Source organism: Delphinapterus leucas, chromosome 16 (genome assembly GCF_059928025.1).
Source record: "Delphinapterus leucas isolate spDelLeu-1000000601 "Yukka" chromosome 16, BTC_Dleu_Yukka2, whole genome shotgun sequence".
NCBI classification, from domain to species: Eukaryota; Metazoa; Chordata; class Mammalia; order Artiodactyla; family Monodontidae; genus Delphinapterus; species Delphinapterus leucas.
This window is the reverse complement of record NC_143144.1, coordinates 33,134,464-33,151,537: the sequence shown is the minus strand read 5'-3', so window position 1 is coordinate 33,151,537 and position 17,074 is coordinate 33,134,464. Positions and strand designations below refer to the sequence as shown.

Sequence of the window (17,074 nt, the reverse complement as noted above, 5' to 3'; positions counted from 1 at the left end):
TCCCTCACCACAGCCCCTCACCGAGTCACTCAGCACCCTGTCCTCAGCCACGAAGGCTCCCCCAGCCGCCTCGAGCTCTCCTCCTCTCTCACCCTGGACGTTCCCCCTGCCCAGGCCTCCCATCAAACCCCATCCCGACGACCCAAATTCCCCCCATGCCTCCCATATACTGTTCAACCACAGCCCCACAGCTCTGGCCACAATCCGCCTCAGTCCCCCGCACGGAAGTACGCCTCCTGTTCCCCCAGGACAGAGACAGACGGACAGACGCTAACTCAACGAGGCCAGCTGGAAGGCTGATTATGCCCTGAGCTCCTGTGGGAGAAGCAGCCCTGGCCAGGGGCTGCCTGGTTCAGTTCCCGCCCCCCTACCCCTGCGGTGGGCCCCAAGGACACGGCACCGAAGGAGTCCCCACAAAGCCAGCAGGGCCAGTGGCCGAGCCACAGAAGGTCTCGCAGGCGACGGTACTCATGGCTAAGGAGCAGCGGGTGAGCAGGGCCCCTGCATGCGGGTCCCTCTACCCTTTTGCCTGAGTGCACTCCCGTGCCCCCCTGTCCACCCCAGCTGCCTCTGGCCTGCTCCAGGCAACGGGCCAGCTGTGCGCACACAGTGGTGTGTGTGCACGTGCCCAGCTCAGACACATCTCGTGCCCTCAGGGTGCTCACTGGGCAGCTGAGGCCTTTGGTCACTGACGCAGCGAGGCAGTGTGAGTCCTGCCCGCGGAGGAGGAACCGAGGGTGGAGACACCAATGCGTTCTGGTGTCTGAGAGACCCGGGCCCGAGTCCCAGCTCTGCCCCTTGCTAGCTGCGAGGACTCATCCAAGCTAATCACTTCTCTGGCCTCAGTTTCCTCACTGTCAACGGGGCAAGCAATGCCCACTCATAAGATCAAAAGAGATCAGGTATAGGAGGCTCAGAACACAGAGCCTGGCCCAGCAGGGGGCCTCCAGGCCCCTCACTCCAGCGCCCACTGTTTGAGCAGCAGCCCCACCCGGTGGCCAGCTGCTCGCCATCTGCAGGAAGGACCCGGCCCTGTTCCTGCTCCTCTCTCTATATTCCTGGCTCTGACCACATGAGCCACGTTCGGGGCCAACTCGGGGGCCCTGCTGGAACATCCTCCTTCTCAGCCTGAGCTAGCCACGTTTTCCTCTGGGAATTTGTTCTTGACCACTGTCTCATCAGGACTGGGGTGGGTGACAGCAGCTCCCTACCCTCAGGCCACGAAGCCAAGGCAGATTTGTCTGTCTCCCGGCACCCGCAGGCTCGCTTTGACAGCCCCAGGGCCTTGCACACAGCAGGGCCCAGTCAGCAACGCCCAACAGGTGACCGTGTCAAGCAGATACTGTTACCACGTGTCTCAGGCGATGCCAGGGCCCAGGAATGTCAGCACCGGGGCCACCTCCACCCGGCTTGGGCTGTGCCGTGCCTTGACGCTCACCTCCACATCAGCGTCTGGTGGACTGTGGGCCTCAGGTGAAAGACGTGGTTGCTGACGGCCAGGTTGTGCTCCAGGCGGAAGGGCTCCAGCACCACGCCATCCCGCACCGGGAACGTGAGCCGCAGCTCGTCATTGTGGTTGGCTGCGTGGAGGAGGAGCAGGTGAGCCGCACGGCCCTCGCCCCGGCGGCACACGACACGCACCCTCGGCTGCATGCTCTGGGCGCGTGTGTGAACAGGGCCACGGCAGCTGGGCTGTGTGCTCAAGGGCATACCAGGCAGCCCCTGGCTTCTTCCGGTCCCTCCGACCCCATCCTGACCATCTCTGCCTCCCACTTCCCACTCGTCCCCCCGCTCTGCATCCCCTCCTGTCTCCACCTGCCCCCTGCTCTGGAAGCCCCGGCTGGCTTCTCCTCCCAGCCCTTTGCCACAGCTGAAAGGTGCTTTCCCTCCCAGCCTCCAGCCGCTCAGGCAGGTGGAAGGAGGCCTGCTCTCACAACCCCCGCGCCCAGCCCCCAGAGGCAGGCAGGCAGGCAGACTTCCAAGCCCCCTGGCTCCTGGCACACTGTGTGCTGGATGCGGTGGAGCTGGCTTGACGAGGGAGGGAGGAGGGAAGGAGAGAGCAGGGCGCTCACCTGGGGGTGGGGGCAGAGCACTCATATTTGGCTTGATGTCCGGCGGGAAGGGGGGTTTAACGTCTTGGCTGGGGGACAGGTATGGGGGGATGCTGCTCCCGGGGGTCATGGGGGGCGTGGGGTTCCCTGGAACAGGTGAGTGGGGGTAATTTGCCACAGGAACCGGCCTGGGAGGCTGGAGGGAAAGAGAAACCACATATAGGTTATGGGCTCACAGGCATAAGGAGGGACCACGGCTGTGGACACGTGTCCCACCCACCCTAGGGTCCTAGGGCTATGGCCCTTGCTCCCCCAAGGGAGGAGAGCCCCCCAGGAAAGCCCCTTCCTCCACTCTGGCCACACTCAGGCCTCTGCCCCTATGGGAAGACAGGTGGGCCTGGAAAGGTTCTCCCCACCCTTCACTTGGGTCATGGCACCAGGGGGATTGTAGGGTCCCCAGCCCATTTGACCAATGAGGACACAGGCTTAGGGTGACGGGGAATTCGCCTAATATAATCTTGGGAGAAGAAGGATGCTAGGAACAATGCCAGGTCTCCTGCTGCCCACATCATGGCTCCAGGCCGTGTCCTTCTTCGCCACCCCACCCCACTGGGGTCCCCAGATGGAGTCAGGCGTGAAGCATCTCCAGGAGTCCCTTCCCTTCCTCGCTCAGTCCCCACCTTGTTTTCTTCCCAGGACTGGCCAGATCCACACTCATCCCTGGCCCACCCATCTGAGATGCAGATCCTCCAAGCATCTCTGGGCCCTGGAGCGGACGACCCCACTAACGTCCAGAAAGGCTGGGGCGGGAACGGTGAGGCCCCCTCTAACACAGTGCATGTGGGTTCTAATTCCCGAGATGGAAACTGAAACATACCCTATTGACGTTCCCTTGGCTGTAGCTGCTGTAGCTGCTTCCAGAGAAGGTGTTATTTTGTCCATTAAACTGCTCTGGCTGGTAAAGCAAGATAAACAGTGCTGTGAACGGAAGGCAGAAAAGCTACCCCGCTCTCCCTCCTGAAACGAAAACCTTCCAGGAGGACAGGGGATGCTGAAGAGGCCCGCCCAGTGCTGGGGTGGGGAGTGCGGTGGGGGCAGAACGTACCACTGCCACGGTCAGTGTTCTGCCTCTCTCTGCCCATAGCTACTAATTGAGCAAGTTTATAAAAATAGCAACACCTAGTGTGCTGCAGTCCGGCTAAAAATAGTAATAAGCCCATGTAAGCCAAGGGGTGGGTAGTCATGTAAGTTGGCGTGATTCATTGGCAAATAAGTGTAAAATATTTCCAGAGCCTTCCTCACTCCTGAGAATGTACTTTATAATGATCCCAAAGAAGGAAAGAGCTACGCGCCTGAAAACATTCATTATAGTACTATTCCAAAAGTGAAAACTCAGAAAAAACCCAGATGTCCAACAGAAAGGATAAAATGTGGTGTGGTTCCCAGGAGAATGTCAGGCAGCCATGAAAAGTGACAACCACGGGGACTGTAGCAATAAGTAACAGGCTGTGTTCAAGTGAAAGAAACAGATTCAAAGTCACAACCGTAATAACAACTATACAACACGCTTGATGCCCACACGCGCGGGGACAAAGTCTATAATCAAACGTAAATATATCGGGGTGGGTGCTTTTACTTAAAAGAATATATTTCCTTCATTGTTATTATCTCGTACGTGCTATAAATAGTAAAAGGAGAAGGAAAACCATCATCTGAGCCCCACGAGAACGGGAACCAAGGAAAGCCAGTCTGTCATTTTGGACGCTGCATGCACAGCTCTGAGCACATGAGATCACATCCAGAGATCTCCGCCTGCGCAGCCAGGGTCAGGATGACACAGGCAGGGGTGAGGAGGTGAGGTGGTAAGGAGGGAAGGGGCCCGTGGGGTGGTGGGACTCACCTTGTAATACTGCCCCATGTTGACTGTGGGGGGCGGGTACTGCCCGGTGCTCGGCTGGCTGGGCATCCGCTGCCCGGGGTAGCTGGGAGAGGTGAGCGGCCGTGGGGGATTGGGGGTGGGGTACTGGCCTGGCTGGGTGGGGAACTGGCTGTTTGGTCCATATTGCTGGTTTCCGTAGTTGGGCTATGGTGGCAGAGAAAGGAGCGGGGAAAGGTCATCAGTGTCTCGAAGCCAAGCTGCCCACCAGATGCCAGGACGCCCCACCTCCTCTCCTCTGCCCCTGCTGTTTTCCACCCACCCAGAAAATGCCCACCCCACCCGCAAAAGAGACCAGCTGAACGAGATGATGCTGGGGGCCCTTCCTGCCCTGACGTCCAGGGACATTACATCGGCCCGTCTGGCTCGAGGGCCACCTCCCCCTGAAGCTGTCTTTCTCAAAACTCCATGCCCCTTGAGCTTGGGGGTGCTTCCAGAGCCTCTTGCTCTTGCCATCATGAGGGTGCTTGATTCTGAAGCCCCCTTTGGGTCTCCCCTAGTGCTTAGGATGTGACAGACAACAGGATGCACTTCCAGAAAGGTGATCCCCAGCCCTTGCATTCTGAGGCTGAACCTGGGAGGCACTGTCCCCGTACCCCACACTGAGCACAACACACTGATGTTTAGTTTTGGGCTACTGGTGCAGAGGTCGGGAGAACCAGGCTGGTGAAGGGACAAGGCAGCCCCTTGGGGGAAGCAACAGCTCCAGAGAGGGGCAGGATCGCTGTCCTGGGAGAGCCACTCCCACCCTCCAGTCGCTTCCCTGTCTGTAAAATCAGGTGACCCGCAGGGCACCCCAGGCCATTACATCCTGCAGAGTCAGTGCTTCTTCCCCATCTGTGAAACTTCTTGTCTGTTAACTCTCTCTTGCCCTCTAGGCTCAGAGGTCCAGGAGACAGGTGTGTCTCCGTGTCTGGCAAAGAACAGGCCTGCGGTTAATACTCGCTCAACAGATGGGGTAAACGGCAGAAGAGGGCGAAGTCTGCATCCGCGCTGAAGAACTCTGCGGAGCTCACACTGTTGCGATACGGCGGCTGGTCTGTGTGATGGTGAGGTTCCCATCACATCACTGCAGGACAGGAAGGGGAGCTGGGGCCTGTCCACTAGTCCCTCTGCGGGACCAGGTGACCTGAGCCCCGCTCCCGCCCCCAGGTTCCGACAACTTAGAGGTTCTATGAGTGTGTACTGAGAGGTGAGGCCAGTCTTCCCAGACGGGGTCAGGGCGTGCAGTCTGTGGCCACCGGTGTCACAGCCCAGCGTCGGGCATTTTGTAGCTGGGTAGTACCAGCAGTCTATTGAGGACTTAGTAAAGATAACTGAGAGCCTTTGGTGTGCCCTGCTGTGACAGGTAAGAGCTGGGGAGCTAACACCGGTACAGGCACAGGGCTGACGTCAGGCTAATGACCGGAAATTCTGACCTTTTCTGTGATCGCCTCCTTGGGTGCCAGCAGCTGAGGTTGGGCCTACAGATGCGTTCCCAGCCCAGCCAGAGGGAACGCCGGGAGTCTGAGCACAGAGGGGGCTGAGAGGGCCCAGAACTCATGTGGGGGCTGTGCATGGGAGTGAGGCCCACGGGTCGAGGCCCCCCACCCCCAAGGACAGCCAGGGCCTCGGGAGCTGCCATCCTTCTCCAGCTTCTCCCTGAGCTGCTGCCCACCTGGAGGGGGTCTGGGCCTGACCCCGGCTCCTGGGTGTTTGAGGACGTCCCTGACATCTCCCCTCTTGGACCCAGGACATCCCCATCAGTGTCCAAGCTGCATTCTAGCCCAAGTAAGGGTGGATGCTGAGGGGAAGCACATAGACCTTCAAGGAACTCAGGGTCTTTGGGCTCTAAACGCACTGGAAGCCCAAGCAGAAGGCACAGTTCTGAGACGGGGTGAAGCCAACCTGAGAAGAGGTGTGTGCTAGCAGAGCACTGGGTGATGCTCGGGAAGGGCCCTGTCCAGGTGAGGAATCAAGGTGGGCCTCTCGAGGAGCGTGTGCAGGGGCCACGATCCTGGGGTCTCTGTGCCTTCTGCAGGTGAACTACATCCTTACCCAGGTACCCACATAGGCCATTTGCTGCCAACCCGTTTTCTGGGTGCTCGCTGAAGGCCCTGTGACACCCCCTCCAGGAAGTCCTTCTCCTGACCTCACGCTGAGTTCCACACACCCCAAGGTGCATCATTCCTTTGTGAGTTCCAGCTTAGACCTTATCTTTCCTGCTTAAGTCTTGGTTCCTGGAGGACAGGAGGTGTGGGTTCGCTTCCTTCGATCTTCACTGATCTCGCGGCTGAGGTGGCTGGGCACCCCAATGGGCAGCCTTCCTCCCGACAGAGCCCCAAGAAACATGCTGTCTGCCTTCCAGTCACTTCTCCCATGTGCACGGCCTTTAGATCTTTACAGGGTTTTGTCTCATCTCTCGCTCTTGGGTGTGAGGTGCCCTCATGTGGGTGCGAGGAATGTGGACCCAAGGAGGCTTAGTTCCTTACCCAAAGTCGCCCAGCTAGTGTCTATGTCAAGACAGAAGAGAATCCTAACAGCGGCTACTGCTTGCCAATAAGTGCCCGCCCATGCCGGCCCAGGGCCAGGCGCTTCACGTACAGCCCCCCTCACTCAAGACTCCCAGGCAGCCCCAGGAGGTGGACTGGATCGTCACTGCCTTTTGCAAAAGAAAAAACGGAGGCTCCAGGAGGTGACGTCACTTGCTCAGGGTCTGCTATATGGGAAACGCCAGAGCTGACCTTAACCTCAGGAGCACCTGACTCCTAAGATCCTGCCTTCTAGTCCAGGTTTCCCGAAGGTCAATCCATGCCCTTTTCAAGGGACTACCCACAGCACCCGTGTCCTCCCCACCTCCCACCCTGCCCACCGGCTGCCAGCTGTCACACTCACCTCTCCCGGGTATGGCCTCTTTATGCTCTGAATGGGAAGGGACTGGGGCCGGGGGCCCGGGTAGGTCTGCTGGGGCATCCGCTGCCCGTGTGTGCCAAAGGGGCTGATGCCGGGTGGCCGGGGTTGGTTCATGCCCATGGGAGGGCCACTCATCCCCGAGGGCGTCATGCCAGCCGCCATGCTTGCGGGGTTCATGCTGCCCCCCATGGAGGCAGGCCCCCGAGGCCCGGGCTGGTTCATGAATTGGCTGTTATACGCCTGGGTGGGACCCATCTGGAAAGAGGAACAGACCTTCAACGGGAGAAGAAGAAGAAAAAAAAAAAAAAAAAAAGAATAAAATGCCACATGCATTGGAAGTGCAGGGAAGGAAGGAAGGGCGGGGGACGTGGGGGGCTCGGGGTTGGAGGCTGGGCACTTTCCTGTGCGGCTGCAGCTGGCGACCAGGTCCCAAAGGACCACCGGCCTCGTGGGCTCGCTGCTGCCCTCTGCAGGCCTCACAGGAAAGGTGCAGCCCGAGGGGTGGGGTGCAGTCACTCCAATGCACAGGCAGCGTTTCCAGGGAGGCAGGCAAGGAACGGGAAAGAGGGTGCAGGGGTGGGGAGGGGAATGGGAGGATGGAGGTGGATAAGGATGGAGGCAAGGGCCCCTTTCCTGGAAGCCCCAGCCCCGCCCTTGCTCCTCAGCCAATGGACACACACCCTCCATCTGCAGTCTGAGGCGGCCTCGGCTCCCACCTGTGCCCACCTGCCCTGCTGTCCCCATCCTGAACTTCCCACCTCCAGGCCTGTCCTGCATTTCTGCGGGGGGGGGGCTCCCCCTCTCCTCACACCCCACCCCATCCTTCTGAAGGTCAGGGGAGCAGAGCTGGGACCTGGGCAGGATACACAGATGGGATGACTAGGAGAGCACTGGTCTTCAGAGGCCACCGGGGGGGACAGACTGGTGACAAGGCTACTTTAGACATAGCCTGCTCTTTGGTGAGTAGAGGCCCAGACTGCAATATGGAACATCTTTCCCCATACACAGACACACACGAGCCACCAACCCACACAGAACAAACACAAGCTCCCAAACACACCCCCACCACTCTCAACCACACTGATACGCCCACACCCTAACACACGCCCCTCCTTGTGCTTCTAAGAAAACCTAAGTGCACCCTGACGCCATCAGCTCCCCTCGGCACACAGACACCAACACCCCAGCTCTGATCCCCGGGGCTGTCTGCCTGGCGTGTGGCCCTTACCGGTCCATACTGGTTTATATCCTTATTCTGTGTCTCTTGCAAGGCTGCCACAGTGGCCGTAGCTGTGGCCGTGGCCGTGGCCGCTGCTGCTGCTACCGCGGCTGCTGCAGCGGCGGCTGCCGGCTGAGTGAAGTCAGCGGGCGGCCTGGTGTGCGGAGGGATGCCCATGCCAGCTGGGGCATTAGGACCCCCAGGGTAACTGCGAGGGAGAGAAGAAGGAAGAGTTAGATGCTGCCTGAATCTCAAGATGAACCCATGACACGCCCGCCTTGGGCGGGGAGGGAGAGGTCAGGCCGTGCCAGGCCCTTGTGTCCACAGCTCACAGAGCGGGGAGGTCTAGACTAAGAGCCCGGCGGGGACAGGGGCCTCCTGGGGGTTGTCAGCCCCTCGTGCCACTTGGCAACCACCAAGCCGCCAAGCTGCCGTGTTCCGGGAGCCCCACCCGGGTGCTAGACAGCCATTGCTCCTAGGTACTAGGTCATGGCGCCCTCGGGCACACCCGTCAGCCCACCTTCTGGAGGACACCTAGCCTCAAAGAACCCGAGCAACCGGCCCAGGGCCTCTGGCAGGGGAGGGCAGGGTGGGGATGCAGCTGGGCTTCACCATGAGGCCCTACTGCGCTGACACGTGGCAGGGCTGCGGTTGGCCCCAGGGTGCCTGGCAGGGGTGAGGCCACAGGGCAGCCTTGGGCAGAGCAGGGCGGGCGGCAAGAGGAGGAATGGGGTGCCTCTGCCCCACCCCACGCCCCTCCCTGCCCTCCCCCTCCCTTGGACCGAGGGACCCCAGCCCTGCACCTCTTCCTCCACACCAGCAGAGCAGAGCTGACCCTTCTGCCACCCAGCTCTCAGCGTCTCCCAACGTATAAAGACATGACACAGAGAAGGGGCATTTGAGAAATGCAACTGCAGCCCTTCAACCCCACGGGCTTGACGGCTCTCAGAATGCGCCCCGGCCGTGCAGTGTCTGGCCTGCCGGCCGGCCCCCACAATAAAGGAAGACTGTGCCCCGCAGGCAGACGGGATACCTGAGAAGAAGGGGAGCGCCAGGCTCCCCATGCTTCCCAGGCCAGGAAGCACGTGCTGGGATTCACACTTGACTCCTAAGCCTGCCTGGAGGGGAAGGGCAGGGCTGATGTGCCCCTTGCGAAGGCTGCTCCCTGCTCACCTGGCCCCGAAGCCCCCGCTGCCAGGGTAGTTGGGCCGGCCGTACATGCTCTGCGGGATGTAGGGCTGAGCGGGGCCGGCCTTGGCTGAAAATTGCTGCTGCTGCCCAGCAAACTGTGGGGAGTTGAGGCCGGGGTTGCTGGTAGTCATGCCCGACGCCATGGGGTTGCCGCCTGGATTCATGGGGTTGTTGGCATTGGCCATAGGGTTCCCGAGGACCTGTGGGCAGAGAGAGGGGCTGTCACCCAAGTGGGTACACCAGGTGGCATGGAGATGGAAAAGGAAAAATGGCAGGGGTGGGGGTGGAGACAGAGGCAAAACAGGAAGGACGACTGAGGAAAAGGAGGAGAAGGGCGGGGGGGGGCCGTTCATTTCATCTGGGCACGGATGGTTGCCATGGTATATACATGATTAGAAGGGGGTAACCCAGCCCGGAAGCAGGCAGCGGAGATGAGCAGCCTGTGATGGAAGGCGGTGAGGCTGGTCCAGCACCAGGTGGCAGGTGGGAAAGCTCTGGACTTCTCAGCCCTCCTGCCCTGCAAAGCCGCCTGGATGCCCAAGGGTCAAGCCACACAGAGGCCCTGGGCTGCTGCTCTGTGAGGGCAAAGAGAAGCCCAACCTGCCAGCTCTAGAGGGCGGCAGGGTCCTGGCCGAGGGGCTCCCTGTGGCCCAAGACCACAGGTAAGTGCACTGGTTCCCTCCAGGGCGGCAAGCGGCCCTGAGCCTTTCACGTGGGCATGGCAGAGGCCCAGCAGCAGGGAGAGGAAGGAGTGGAGGAAGGAGTGGAGGAAGGAGGAAGGAACAGGAGCGGGAGGCAGGGTAGACTAGGGATGTGAAGTGGAGTTTGTCGCAAGTTTTAGGCTCAATCTTTTGAAATCTAACCCAGGCCGTCCAGGGTCAGAGACCCCAGGTGTTGGAGCCCTGAGGCCAATAACACAGGAAGTTCTCCTATTTATCCAACCAAAGTAAATGCCGGCCAGGAAAGAGCCCCTTGCTCTGTGTCAGGTGAAAAACATTCCCTCAGGAAGGCCCTAGGGTTGGTTGGGGCAGTGCACAGGGGCCAGGGGCCATCCTCCTGGGGCAGGTGTGGACCCATCCTGGGTAGAGCTGTGTCCACAGCCGGGTGTGCCCTGAAAGCTGGTCTTTCCAGCCGGGGAGAGCCTGGGAGAGTGACCAGGGCTAGCATGGCAATGGTGACCCGAGGGCCTCAGGGTTCGAGGGATGACCCTGCCTGGGAGGGGCTGTTGCTGGGGGGAGGACAGGCTCTTACCTGGCTCTGGGATGTGTTGGTCACTCCCCAAACCGTGGTGACCACGGAGAGGGAGCCGGGAGGCTGGTTGGTGTTCTGCTGCCAAGGGACAGAGTCATAGGGGAACGACCCATCACTGCAGAGGGAGACAGGGTGGGGATCCTCAGGGGCTGCAGACACAGGCGCAGACGGAGGCATGCCCCATCTACTAATCCCACCATGCTCTGCGGCTCCCAGCCAAGCCCAGGTGACCCCCATTCTCAGTCAGTTCTGGATCCCCCTGGCACGGTGTCCAATGCAGAACAGGTGCACACTGTAAGGTGACCGATCGTATGACAGCGACCTCTCCCCCCATCACTGTGGACGCGCCACCCCCATGGCTGTCTGTCTCACCTTAGCCCAAGTCCACAGGCCATGCTATGGAGGAAGAGAGACCTGCAGGCTCAATCTAGGCTCTGCCTTCGACCACGCTCCGCTCTAAGTGGCTCTCCAGAAACAGCTCTGGTTCCTCCGCACCAGCTTCCCCTCAAAGCTTCCCCGTCCTTTCTCAGCAAAGGTCAGAAGGGCTCCAGTCTAAGTCTCGGTTCTTCCCCTTCCTCCTGACCCCTCAGAGTGAGGTGGCCGCCCTGCCCGGCTGATTTGGTCTTTGCAAGGAGCCTCCTTATGTCAGGTTTTCTTCCTGGATGACAGGTACTGGCCTACCTGCTGTGCTTCCTCCCCTGCTCCCACCCCGATCTCTCGCGCACCTCCCTGCCAAGCCAATCTCCTTCAAACACCTAAGACACTCGGCACAATCAAAGACCTTCCTTCAACGGCTTCCAGTGTTTACACACAGAGTCCAAACTCACACAGCAGAATGTTTTACCCCATTGCTAATCGCACCCTACCCTGCTTCCCATCTTGGTTCCCACCTCTCTGGGAGCCCCTGGCCCCAGCTGTTCCCCCAGTCTCCTCTGTACTCCTCTGTAGTACCCACCTTGTTTGATGGCATCTCCCGAGGAGCCCCCAAAGGTCAGAAGGCCCGACGCCCAGCCCTGCACACCGTAAGTGCTCAGAGGTGGCTTTCTATTAGTTGCCATGGTACAGATGGAGGGTGAGGTCCAGCAGACCCCAGGGAGAGGAGCAGAGGCACAGTCTCGAGAAGGAGCCAGCGAGGTCACGTTATAAAGAACCTGCCAAGGGTGCCACCCCCAAGGAGTGCTGGGCTGGGGCTTCCTCTTCCCTGGAGCCGGTCCTGCGCTGGCTCTCCAGCGCCTCTTACTGAGAGAAAATCCCAGACACGGCCCCAGAAAGGGCAGAAAAGCAGAGCACTCACATCTGTGCTACCACCTCTGCCCACGGCATCCCGCCGGGGGTGAGGCCTGCAAGGCAGCACTGCTGGGTAGCCGGGGAGTGGGGGCAGGTGGGAGAAGGGGCTTCTGGAGGAGGGTGGCTTGGTCGGAAAGCACCTCATGCCTCTCTCTGTCTGACTTGTGCCTTCAACACAGGAAGTCAGCAGAAAGCAAAAGCTGACTCATACCCCAGCCGAGCAGCCAGCCCAGGCCCTAGAGGTCGGGGCAACTGGGAATGGAGGTGTGGGGAGCCAGCCCAGAGGTCAGACTTCCAGGAAGGAGGCGCAGAACTGCATGCCAGGTGGGCAGAGGGGTGCCGGGGGTCTGAGCCTTGTGCCCTGCTCCTTGCCAGGCGGGGCCCTCAGTCAAGTTGGGTCAGACTGGAGGGAGGACCGTGTCACTGACTGCCCATGCTGTCTGTCTCACCTCGCTGCCCCCTTGCCTGGACACCCTCTCTGCTTGGCCAGCCCCTGGTTTCCTTCCTGTCTCTGCTCAGAAGTCACCTCACTGGAGCGGCTGTCCTGACCTCCTGGGAGAAGAGGACCCCCCCCCCCAGCCCCAATCCCTTTTCCTCTCACTCTGGCCTTTTTTTGGTACTGTGGGTACAAGTCCTGCACCTGCCCCTCCCTGGCTCAGGGCCCCGACACAAGTTTCCGAGCCTGTGCACACTCAGTCTCCTCATTTGTTAAATGGGCATAAGAACAACACACTCCCACCCCCGCTCTACTCTGTGTCTTCAGACTGCAGGTCATGACACAAGAGCGCGCTGTGACACTGAACCATGAGGGGGAAAAAAAGAGGGAATAAAACAGAAAGTAATCAAGTGTGAGCACATAGTAAGGAGGAGTATCATCCCTTGAACTGACTTCTTGATGTTACGCACGAGCACACGTGTGCCCGGGGTCTCGGGGTAAACGTGCGCATTACTGTGGATCTCAGGCCGGCTAGTCTGAACATGGGCCCCCGTGGCCTAAGTCTGACGCGGCTCAAAGAGGAGACTGCAGACAGAAAGGCTTCCTTAACTGGAAAGTGACACAGGCTTTGGCATTACTCATGATTTCTGGGGTGAAAACAGCAGGCCTAGAACTGCGGGGAGAGGAGCCGTCCTCAGGGAACCAGCCTGACGGCCCCCTGCCTCTGCAGGCCAGGTGTGACGTGGGCCAGTGGAAAGGGGGTGAGGCCCAGATGCACAGGCCAAAGGTGACCGACAGCTCACACGCGCTGCATCTGGGGGGCACCGCTGGGGGGTCTGGGAGCCCAGAGAGCCCGGATGGGGCAGAGAAGCACAGGAAAACAAGCAGGGCCTGCCCCTCAGCACAGCTGGGCTGGAAGAAGCCCCACTCTCCCAGGAGGTCACTGGGGACCCGGGGGCACCAGCTGGTCCCAGGGCTGGCACGCCAGTCTCACAGGGAGGCCCTGCAGGCTATGGTTTTAAACAACAAAGAGGAGACCCTGGACACCTGCCCTCCTTCGGGGCCCTCACCTTAGGTGTGCCTGGACTCAACACAGGACCCCAGCAACCGAGCAGAGCTTAGGCCCGAGTCTGTCCTCTCTCCCCAGAACTCCTGCCCCATAAGCTCCCACCAACCCTCCAGGCTGAGGTCTGGTTCTGGCCGAGGTGCACGCCTGGCAGGCTCAGGAAGTAAAGCCCCCCGGGAGCCCCTCCGAGCCTGGCGGGGACCCACAGCTGCTGCCTCACCTCCTCAGGCGGGGAGGTCCCAGCTCCCTGGGATACAGGCCCTCGAGCAAGCTCCCAACTGCCCTGCAGCTCGTGGGTGGACCTTGTGGGCGGAAACCGGCTCCTTCCTGTTTTGTCCCCTCCGCCCCAAGCTCAGTGAGAAGCAAACTTAACCAAGGTTCCCAAACTGGGCATTCCGCTGTCTGGCTGGACGGTTCACCCCAGAGCCCAGGTGCACACCTGGCGTGTGCGGGGTACACGTACGTGTGCGCGCGCGCACACAGGCCCTGCTGGCACGATGCTCTCCACGCGTGCGGGGGGGAGACAGGCACATGCTGTAGGGTGGTCTCGGGGACCCGCTCGCCCCCACTCGCACCTGCTACAAAAGCAGAAGTGGCAGCCGCACCGACAGGGCTGTGACTCATCTCCTGGGGAGACGGCTCCTGCTGGCGCGGAAAAGGCACTCGCCCCCATGGGCCCGCGGTGGCAGTCAGCCCTGCCGACGTCTCTGCCCAGACTCAGACACTGCTGTCGAGGTGGGGGGCGGGGTGCTGCCTGGCTCCCAGTGCCTGAGGGTCAAGGACCAGCCAGGCTCTTGGGCCCTACCAGGGTGGGAGGGGCTCAGGGTGCTGAAGAGGAGGCCTAGGGGCTTGGGGATGGCCGGAGGCCGCGTGCCTCTTCTGCAAGTACTATTTCCCCAGCAGACATGCGCAGCCCAGGTCAGAGGTCCCTGGCATTTCAGGGCTGCCCACTGGGAACCACTTCCCTCCACCTGTCCATACCTGGTTCAGAGGGAGGCCAGCACCCCTGGGATCTGAGAACCCACTCTTAGTAGTCCTGCCCAGCTCTGCACACCTGCAATCCAGCATGGTCTGGTCTCATGCCACAAGCCACCCCCAGACACAGTCCTGTCCAGTCAAACCTGCCCCAAGAATCCTGTTCCACCTACAGAGGCACCAGTGCCAGAAGCCACTAGGATTCTCAGCAGTGCTCTGCCAAGCAACTCCCAACACAGGGGCAGCTGCTTCCCTACCTCTGTGCCTCTTCTCGGACTCGGATGCTTCGTCCTCACCCTGAAAAGATGCCACTCATCCTTTCCAGGCTCCTCTTCCAAAGGCCACCTCTTCCAGGAAGCCCTCGCCCCATCCACTGGCCTGACCTCCACTTTCTCCTCACATTTCTGGGGCCCAAGTGGGAGCCTGAGCGAAAGCCCTCCTGCCTTTTTCCTTCTGCCCCGGGAGCCCCAGGTTCTCCGGCTACCTGTGCCTGGCATGATGTCTTCACACACCTGCAGGGCTCAGGAAGCTTCTAATAAAAGTGCCAGAAAGAAACACCACCTCTCTGTGCTTGGCCTCAGAGGGATGCCTTAGAATGAATGAATGCATTCATTCATTAAGCCTGACTGCTGACCACCTACAGTGTGCCTGTGACCACATGGGCACCGGCACCCAGGAAGCGAGAGGTCCTGCCCTCCAGGGAGGGGGACAGAGGCCTCAGTGTGCCATCCCTCGCCACACCCAGGGATGAGAAGAGCCCCTCACTCAGAGGGCAGCCATGAGGATTAGGTGACCTCACATGGGTAAGGCAAGGCCTAATACAGCCGGGTACCCTCGAACTACTGGCTGCTGTTACCACTGTTATGATTCATTGAGTGGCTTCTACATGTAAGGAACCGCGTGAAGTGACTTTCACACAAGAACTCATTTAATGCCTTGAAGTGAGCTCAACAGACACATGCCTTAGGATCTGAGGCTCCCAGGTTCCCAGAGGTAGTCAAGGGTAAGGTTAATAGTGGGCCTGGCCACTGTCCCAGGGAGCTTAGGGTCCAGTAAGGTGGCGCTTCCCTGTACAAAGATGGCGATAATGCAAGGAAGCATCCATTACAAAGGCCATCTTGAAGTCCATGAGAACTCCAAGAAGGGGCATAACTTCCTAAAAGTTCTTGGGGAAGCCAGCCAGTGAAGGCACACAGGAGACGTAAGTTATGCTTCAAAGACTGGCTGCAGGGCTTCCCTGGTGGCGCAGTGGTTGAGAGTCCGCCTGCCGATGCAGGGGACACGGGTTCGTGCCCCGGTCCGGGAAGATCCCACATGCCGCGGAGCGGCTGGGCCCGTGAGCCGTGGCCGCTGAGCCTGCGCGTCCGGAGCCTGTGCTCCGCAACGGGAGAGGCCACAACAGTGAGAGGCCCGCGTACCGCAAAACAAAAAAACAAAAAACAAACAAACAAAAAAAGACTGGCTGCAGACAAAACCCAAATAGTGTCCCAGGAAAAAAACACTTTATACATCAAATCACTAGCTTTGGCCTGGACTGAGTATACTGGCAAATATTCAAGGACTCTGACTAAACATTTTTTTAGCTAATAATCAAACGGCAGAGGGAGGCCTCAAAGCACAGTGGTTAACTATCTGGGCTCGGAACTTAGATTCTTTGGGGTCAAACCTTGGCTCTGGTAGGCCACTGATGATTTCTACGACCTGAGCCGTGTTACCTAAGTCAGCCTCAACTTTCTTATCTGTAAAGTGGGACTAATACTAATATGCTTAGGATGAAACATACAAATACAGGTAAAATTCTGCACAGTGCCTGGCAGACAGTCTCTGCTCAACTGTACCTATACTTTTCTCTCCATTTCTCCAGCTCAATTGGGGTGTAGGTACCCATATTTACTTGATGATACAGTGATGGTGCTTAGAAGTTTTGCAAATAGGCTATCAGTGGGAGGGGGTGTTATTATCATTCCTGCCTGTTGAACATATGTTCCAAGCCTCTGAGGCTTTCCTTAGTGTTCCTCTGCCTTCCTTTCTCTCATAAACTCCTATCTATACTTCAGAGCCCAGCCTGGATGCTTCCTTTTGTGACTCTCCTAAGCAGACCACCAAGGGCATTGTACTCTGGTCCCTTAGCACTTCTTTTCATATATTTTACAAAGAGCTCTTCACACTGTAGTTACAGCAGACGGTTTACATGTCTGTTTGCCAGCCCCATGGGCACTGACCAATGTTTGCTAAATATGAGAAAATGAGTAAAGAGGGAGTGATGATTCCTGGTTCCCGGGCACCTCCTGTGAAAGTGTCTACACAGACATTCATGGAGGGAAGCGGGAGGGAGGGCTGCATTATTTCTTCCCTTGCACTTCTCACAGCCACTTTATTTGGGAGAAATAACAAATTCCTATTAAGGGTATCGTCAGACCTTAATTAATTTCCCTCATCCGGCTCTACTGGTCCCGTCTCTGCACAAGGCTGTAGTGTTACCACTAATGACACACCAAGCCAGTGAGGAGCTGACGCTCCCACCATCTTTAATTTAGGGGGACCATTAGCAGCTCTCTCCATCATCACAATTAGTGGGGGCTGCTTCCTTCCCTCCCTGCGGTGAAACTCAGGGAGGAACTGGTGCAGCTAACTGCGTATTAGAGGGCTTTAAATTTTTTCAAGAGGAAGGAGAAAAGGAAAAGATCCTTGCATCTTGGCAATCTGGAACTGACGGATTTATAGATCCTTCAGTCTCCCTTTCATTGCTTTTTTCTCTTTTCCTGGGGGC

At 59.0% G+C, this 17,074-nt stretch overlaps 1 protein-coding gene across 13 annotated transcripts in view; it reads right to left on the bottom strand.

Annotated features, from left to right (window-relative positions):
* Window positions 1-17,074, bottom strand: part of ZMIZ1 (zinc finger MIZ-type containing 1) — a 230,684-nt gene that overhangs the window by 14,978 nt on the left and 198,632 nt on the right. For 10 of the 13 annotated variants that reach the window (XR_016388087.1, XM_089897764.1, XM_089897762.1 and 7 more), the window contains 8 exons: window positions 10,541-10,655; window positions 9,272-9,489; window positions 8,108-8,306; window positions 6,862-7,152; window positions 3,952-4,134; window positions 2,929-3,006; window positions 2,073-2,247; window positions 1,439-1,580 (listed from right to left, as the gene is read on the bottom strand). Coding sequence is in view for 12 of the 13 variants with exons in the window: in XM_089897764.1 (XP_089753890.1) it covers window positions 1,439-1,580; window positions 2,073-2,247; window positions 2,929-3,006; window positions 3,952-4,134; window positions 6,862-7,152; window positions 8,108-8,306; window positions 9,272-9,489; window positions 10,541-10,655 (1,401 nt within the window). In the remaining variant the exon portion in view is untranslated. Of the gene's footprint in view, window positions 1-1,438; window positions 1,581-2,072; window positions 2,248-2,928; window positions 3,007-3,951; window positions 4,135-6,861; window positions 7,153-8,107; window positions 8,307-9,271; window positions 9,490-10,540; window positions 10,656-11,495; window positions 12,395-17,074 lie in introns of those variants that run through there. The other 3 variants (XM_022590990.3, XM_089897760.1, XM_089897763.1) reach the window with 3 other exon arrangements.